The following is a 7070-nucleotide window of genomic DNA, read 5'->3' as shown; positions in this document are numbered from 1 at the left end:
TCCACCGGGCAACCCGAGTTCATTTCCCAGAGAAGCGGCATTAAAAAGCCCATCTCGTAGTAAAGCTCCGACAGAGACGGTTTAAATACGTTTATTATGGCATTGGAGGCGCGGAATCTGTTCGTGCGAGCCCGTTATTTTAGTTTTGTGCCCGGGCGCACGCAGGCTCCGCTCCCCGTATTAGTTCTCCATCAATCCCCGCTCTGGTTTTTAATCAAAACAGTATTCGGAATATGATTCCCGGAGATTATATTTCGAGAGATTTGCGATACATATCTTGCCGGCGTGACAGATTGCAGGGGAGTCCTGGGCGGGCGGGATAATCTGCATCTCGCTCACTTGACCTTTAATGAAAGGGGAGTAAAAGTAATAAATAAAAAATAAAAGTCTTAAGACTCCTGGAGGTTACCTTCGTGCCTGCCTCAAAGAGACCCCGAGGCCTGTACCCGCCTAATTAACTCTCCCTGCGGGCTTCGCAGCTCTTTCGCGGCCGGGAGATTCCAGGGCCGGGGGCTGAGTCGGCAGCTCAGGAGAGCTCCTGGCCACCCTCGGGCCGCGGGGGCCGTGCAGGTTTCGTCTCCCGTGAGCAGCTCAGGAGGCCGATGCAGAGCTGCCTCCCCAGAGAGCCTCTTCCGAAACCGCCGGGAAATGGAACAGGAGGAAGCCATGTCGCTCCCCTGCAGAACGGGCGAAGGCGGCCGGGACACATCCAGGAGGGAGGTCCGGCCTTGCTCGGCCGTGAGGACAGGCGTGGGAAACCTGCAGATGTGTTCCCAAGGCAGATAATACCTGTCCCTTCCGGTGGGAGAGGAGGGGCGAAAAAGTCGCCTTGCAAGAACCCTTCGAAAGGGCCTAATACTCTTTATTACAAGCCCTAATCCTTCAAATCCGACTTGAAATAATGTTTATCTTTTCGCAGCCTTATTTCCCCTTCTCTAAGCTTCGGGTCACTGTAAGAGACTGCTGCTGCTGCGCCGCCTCTTGTCCAGGGCTATTACGGAGTCCGGGAAAGCGCCGTGGCCGAGCGTCTTCGGCGGGGCTCCTGACGGGCCCAGCCCCGCTCCCAGCCCCGCTCCCGGCCGCGCCATCACCTGCTGCCCTCTTGTACACTTGCCCCCCTCCCCCTCCGGACCCTCCAAAGCCCGACAAAGTTTGCTTTCTTTCACAGTGCCCCCGCAGCCGGGACTGCTCTGCTCCCGGGAAGGGCCGCGGCTGTTACCGGGACTGAAGCCGGAGGCAGCCCCGTCACATCTCCCTGCGTTGACCTGCAGCTCCTCCTTTCCCCTACAAATTGCTTCTCCGGTCGCACACCCAGAGGGCTCCCAGTTATGCAGCCCCACTCGTTTTGAGTAGCCTTTAGTAAACATATAGAAGTCTACTCGATATTCAAGATTGATTTCCCTGATTTATTAAGGCAGAATTCATTGGACTCTATTGACCACAAATGACTTAATGTAAATGCTGACCCCAGTGAACTTGGAAATAGCAGGTATCGGGTTGATCTATAGATGACCTCTTAATTACCACAGTTATTAATTTAAATTATTGCCACTGCTTCTAGAGACAGGAACAAAGAAACATTCTTTCCTCATCCCTGCTTGGTTTATTAGTCTGAACACAAAGTGTTTGATGACACTTTTAATTAAACAGAAATAATGCAGAGATACGGTTTCCCTTTCTCGTCTGTCCTGTAAAGTGCAGCACTGCTCTTTTGACTGACTGACGACGGTGACCCACTAACAACGTCCTACTTCGCCGCCCGGTCGCCACCCGCTGCCCGGGGGTGCCCCGGCCGTGCCCCAGGGCGGGTGGCGGGTGCCCGGGTTTGCTTCTCCCGGGCTGTGCCGGCTCCTGGCTGGAGAGCTCCGAGGTCACTGACGGCTTCGTGGCGTTCAGCTCATCCGTGTTAATTAGAGACTCTGAAAAATACTTTCAGCGGTATCTATGTACAGAGACGGGAAAGATATAGTCCGGCGTAACCTGCGCCGCTTTTCCTCCTTCTCCTCCCCGGGGTGGAGCGGAGCAACTGCAAACTGGCGCTCCTTAGCAGAGCAGGGCGCTGAGCAGAGAGCGCAGATTTGGGAGGAAAAGGAGAAACAAACCACGACATGAGGGGGGAAAGACAAAAGATTAGGGTGGGGTTGTTGGTTTGTTTTGTTTTTGTTTTTTTTTTTTTTCCTTTTTGCAAAGACGTCAATGGGGTATTGAACATATGGCAGGCGGGCGGCGGGGTGGCGCCGGTCCTGCGGCAGCTCCGCCCGCCGTGCCCCTCGGCCCCACGTGCGCAGCACGCTGTGCCGCGGCGGCCCTTCCCGGCGAGGGCAGAGCAGGCGGAGCCGCGAGGCCGTCGCCGGCGCGGGGAGAGGTTTCTTTCGTTGCGTCCAGCCGAGTGCTTCGTTACGGCCGGAGTCCCGTCGCCAGCGCCCAGGATGGGGCGGGCCGTCCTGCGGGACGGAGAAGCGGTGATAAGCTGGTGTTAAGTGGCCGCGGGTTGCTGCCCCGCCCGGACGGGAGCTCCGGGAGCGGGGCAAAGCGGCGGCCCTGGCGCAGCGCTCTCGGGCCGAGGCCACTCCGGTGTCTCAGGGCCGGGCGCGTTGGCGTGCGCTTCGTGCGAGGTGCGGCCGGCCCGTCACCTACCTCACCTCCGCAGCACGGGCCGGAACGCCGTCCGCAGCCTGTCCAGGCAGGTCCCGCCCAGCTCGGTGCCTCCCGGGCCGCCCTTGGCGCCCTGCCCGAAGCCTGCACAGACACAAGCGGCTCGCGGTGGGCACGGCCCGGCCCCGCCGCCCTCCCCTGCCCGCTCGCCTCGAGCGGAGAAGCCTCGGCGTCTGCACCTGACACCTGGGCACGGCGGAACACCGGGGGTGTCACTGCGCGGGCAGGCTCACGCCGCGCCCTGTGTCCCGGCCCGGCCCGCGGTCCCGCCCGTCCCCGCGGCCCCGCCGCCGCGGGTACCTTCGCCCGCCGCCGCGAACTGGCACGGCTCCCCCAGGCCGCGGTGGGACGCGCAGCTTCGCGGGAGCGGCTGCAGGTTGAACGCGGAGCTCCGGAAGGCCTTGGCGGGCACGGGTTGCTCCCCCGCCGCGCCGCCGCCTCCCTCCGTGCCGCGGCCCTCGGGGCTGCCCCTGCGCGCCGCGCTGGCCCCGGCGGTGCGTGCCAGCGACCAGATGCGCGGCTTCTCCGCGGGCGCGTAGGGTGGCGGCGGGCCGGCCAAGGAGGCGGGGGCGAAGTCCGCGGCGGGGGCCTTGGCACAAGGAAAGGCGTGGAAGGGGCCGGGCAGGCTGCACTCGCTCCGCGGAGCCTCGGGCAGCGCCGCGCCCAGGCTGGGGGCTTCCTGCAGGGAGCTGGTCCGGCCCTTCTCCGGCTTCCCCGCCTCCTCCTCCTCCTCTTCCTCCTCCTCCAGGTCGCTGAACCGCAGGTCCTTGTCCTCCTTGTAGCTCTTCTGCTCTGCTTGGACACACACGGGGAAGAAAGGGGCGGCAGGGCGTTAGTGCGGGTGCGGGGAAGTTGGGGGCCTCGAAATCGGCCGTCACTTCGAGCCTACTTGGAGGTGCCCATCCGCCTCTCCCGCCTACCTCTGCCTTCACCTTCCGCACTGTATTCATCCTCTTCCCGCGGGGTTTCTTCTTTCCTCTCTTCCCCCGCTTTGTTCTTGGGAGACCAGGTCATTTTGTTTTCTTTCTTGAGCCTCCGTCTGGCGTTAGCAAACCAAGTAGACACTTGCGTCAGGGTCATTTTAGTGATGATAGCCAGCATGATTTTCTCTCCTTTGGTGGGGTAGGGGTTTTTGCGGTGCTCGTACAGCCAGGTCTTGAGGGTACTCGTCGTCTCTCGCGTTGCATTTTTGCGTCTGGCTGAACCACCGAAATCTACCGTCCCGTACCTGCTAGGAGATGATTAGAGAGGGGAGGGCCGGCGGGAGTCCGGCAAGAGCCCCCCGGCCCGGCCCAGCCGCGCCGCAGGCCGATGAGGTCCCTGCCCATCTGCCTTCCTGCCCCTGCCCTCCTGACATCGCCGCCCAACTTTGATTTCCTCTGTCTGCTGCTCCCGGGCGCCTCGTTTCTTTTGTGCAACGTTTGTCAGGTCGGAGCCCCCCCGTCCCCCGCCGTTTGATGTCGGCCGCCGCCTCGCAGGGGGATGCTAATGCTGCCGGGCGCTGATCAAAGGGGTTTTACCTGTCGTACTGGTACTGCCCCAAGGAATGATCGTAGGAGTAGTAGGTAGCGGGCTGCGCGATTCCCGAGTGCAACGTGCCGGCGCCGTCTTTGATTTCATACTGGGGGTTCTGCAAGGGAAGCGGCAGCGTTTGGCGTCGAGCAGGAAGGGAGCCCCGCCGCGCCCCGCAGCCCCGGGTCCCCGCGGCAGCCGAGTCCCTTTGCTCTCCCCCACCCCCGACGGGCCGGCGCCGCTCCCGGTTCCGCGTCCCTCGGCGGTCCCCCGCCCCGACACCGAGTGCGAAACACGGAGTTTCTCCCGCCTGTTGCACCCCCCTCCCCCTCCGGAGCGCTGCCGGGCGGGCGGGCACTCACCAGCGCGGTGTAGAGCGCGGCGGGCTCGGCGCCGTAGGGCAGGTAGTTGCCGTAGCCCTGGCCGGCGGCGTACGGGGCGCTGTACATGCCCAGCGCGGCATTGAGCTCGGCGCGGGCGGGCGCCAGCAGCCGGCTCTCGTACGGGGCGCAGCAGAGGGAGGCGGCGGCCGGCGCCGAGGAGGCATCCGGCCCGGAGCGGGGGGCGGCCTCGCAGCAGGTCGTGCTGGGGCTGGCGGGCACGAAAAACTGCGGAGAGGAGAGAGCGGGACGGCGCCGAGTGACTGTTGAGGCAGCCCCATCGGGGGGAATTTAGGAGGGTGTACGCGCTTGTGTGTGTGCGGAGGGGGGGGGGGGCGGCGGTGAGGAGGGGGATAGGAAACGCGGGCTGAAGCAACTAATTATAGAAACCGGGAAATAAACTGACTGGGACGCAGGAACTCTTGGGAAGGGGGCACGATTAATCAAGCAGACAAAACTTTAAGGAAATAATTGCACTCGAAAAAGGTATAAAATCCGTACGGCTCCATCCTTTCCGCCCCCGCTCGGTCCATCTGCATTGATTTAAAGGCAAAAAGTTGCGATTACAGTTAATTTGACAATAGACACAGCAGTAAATATGTCAGCCAACGCAATCGAAGGCATTTGATTTCAGTAACTTCAAGGGGACAGCTAACTTCCCAAGCGAGGGAGGCACATCTTGCAGTGATTACGGTGTATAAATAATTCTACCCAAATAAATCGTGACTCGAAGTACGCTATAGCGACGACTTAGTTAATTCAGGGTGCCTTGGTGTGAGTGGGGGGTGTCCTTCGGAAATCGCATGGGGGAAAAAAACTCTCGACAAATCCTAATAAAACACAGGGAAAGGACCGACCCGTGGAGGAAGGAGGGAGGAAACGGCACAGCCCGGTTCCGCAGAAACGCGAGTAAAACCCCGAGCCCGCCGAGCGCCGGTTCCCGCTGCCCGCACACCCTCCGCGGTGCCCGGGCGGCAGCGGCGCTGCGGGGGCTGCGCCCGGCAGCGGTCATAGCTGGGATTTATGTTTTTATTTGTTTGTTGCACTTAAAACTGAACGGTGATGGGTGGGGAGGAGGGGGAATTACCGGTTTCCTACACGCCTTTGCTGTGCACACTGCGAGTTATTTGTTTAAGCCTAACACAACACAAACGAGACATAAACACACACGCACATTTTTTAAAAAAAGGCTCCAGATGTGCCCTTTTAAAAAAATATTCTAAGTAAGGGGAAGGGAAGAAAAAAAGGGAGGGGGGGGACAAGACATCTGGACAGCAGCAGCAGAATCTAAACAAAAGTGAGTGCTGCTCACTCGCCTTACCTGTGAAGTGGTGCTGTAGGGGTATCCGAACTGAGAGAAGGACATAGTTGCTCCTTATTTTTGGACCATAGGCAATATTTTCCCCCCAAGATCGATTGTAACTAAACCCTGCTTCAAGATGCACCTTCTCACACACACATTTCCACGTATGGCTTTTTTTTTTTTTTTTTTTTTCAATTATAGATGATTGCACTTAAGAAAAGCAGCCAGACATCTGAGGCGGGGGTTGGGGGGAGGTTGGTGCCTGGATTAAAAAAATAGGCTACCCCCCACTTCCCATCGCTCTTAATAAATATGTTTGTATAGAGGGAGTTAAAAAAGCCACCCCACATGTATAGAGAGTTTAAGTGCAAAGGGGCTTTTGCAAAGAGGGGGGGAAAATCACGTAGGGCTTGCAAGATACGGAGCTTGCTTGTATTATTTTCTGCTCTATAGGTCTTTAGCGTTCATCGGTGGGCGAGGAGCGGGGTGACGTCACGGCCCTGCCGGCAGCAGCAGGCAGCGGCGGGCAGGAGCAGGCAGCGCCCCGCGCCCGCTCGCAGCACTTGTTTCATGTTGGTTTAATGTTGTGCTGTGATGCACGTCAAAGGCGGGACTGGGGGTGCCTTGCGGTTGGTCTCTTTTCCCTTTATTTTTAAACACAATCAAAATTTGTCTTAGGGGAATAAATATCAAGCGGGGACATCGCGGCACCGGCCAGCCCCAGCGTGCCCCCTGTCACGGGCCCGCCACGGGGAGGACGGGCGCCGGGCAGGGGTCGCGGTGGCAGCGGCGGTGCCTGGCGCACCCAGGGAAGCAGCTCTCGAGGTCGGCCCGGCAGGCTCAGTCCCTCTGGCACTTCTCGCTGGCCCCGCGCCTACCCCTAGGGCCGGGCGCTTCTGTACAACTCGGCCCCGGTTCTACACCGGAGCCGCTGAGCCGTGCTCCCCGCCTCGGCGTCGCTGCCCGTCGCGGCGGCCCGGAGCCGCGGGAGCGGGGTCAGAGCTCGCCCCGCACAGCGTGCGCTGCCTGCCTAGGCTGGGGCAGGCCCGGGGCCGGGACAGAACGCGGGCCACAGGGTAGCCCGAAGCCCATTCTTTAAGGAGTGGTGAGCGGGGCATCCCTTGTTCTCCCTTAGCCCCGTGATGGTCCCTCCGGGAGCGGGGGGGGGGGCCGGGGCGATGGCAGGTCAGCGGGGCGGTGATGGATGGATGGCTGCCTGC

General features: G+C 60.7%; 1 protein-coding gene across 1 annotated transcript; it reads right to left on the bottom strand.

The window, feature by feature from the left end:
* Positions 1-947: 947 nt before the first annotated feature.
* Positions 948-5913, bottom strand: IRX6 (iroquois homeobox 6; the record flags this gene model as incomplete). The annotated part of the gene is made up of 9 exons (XM_082290107.1): positions 948-1401; positions 1721-1919; positions 2281-2444; positions 2643-2739; positions 2956-3447; positions 3576-3886; positions 4176-4285; positions 4530-4775; positions 5869-5913. 9 exons carry the CDS (start codon positions 5911-5913, stop codon positions 948-950), a joined length of 2118 nt encoding a protein of 705 aa, XP_082146233.1.
* Between the last annotated feature and the right edge of the window lie 1157 nt (positions 5914-7070).

The sequence above is a fragment of the Coloeus monedula genome, assembly GCF_965178545.1.
Source record: "Coloeus monedula genome assembly, chromosome: 13".
NCBI lineage: Eukaryota > Metazoa > Chordata > Aves > Passeriformes > Corvidae > Coloeus > Coloeus monedula.
Note: the sequence above shows the minus strand (reverse complement) of the source record. Positions and strands in the feature narration are given on the sequence as shown.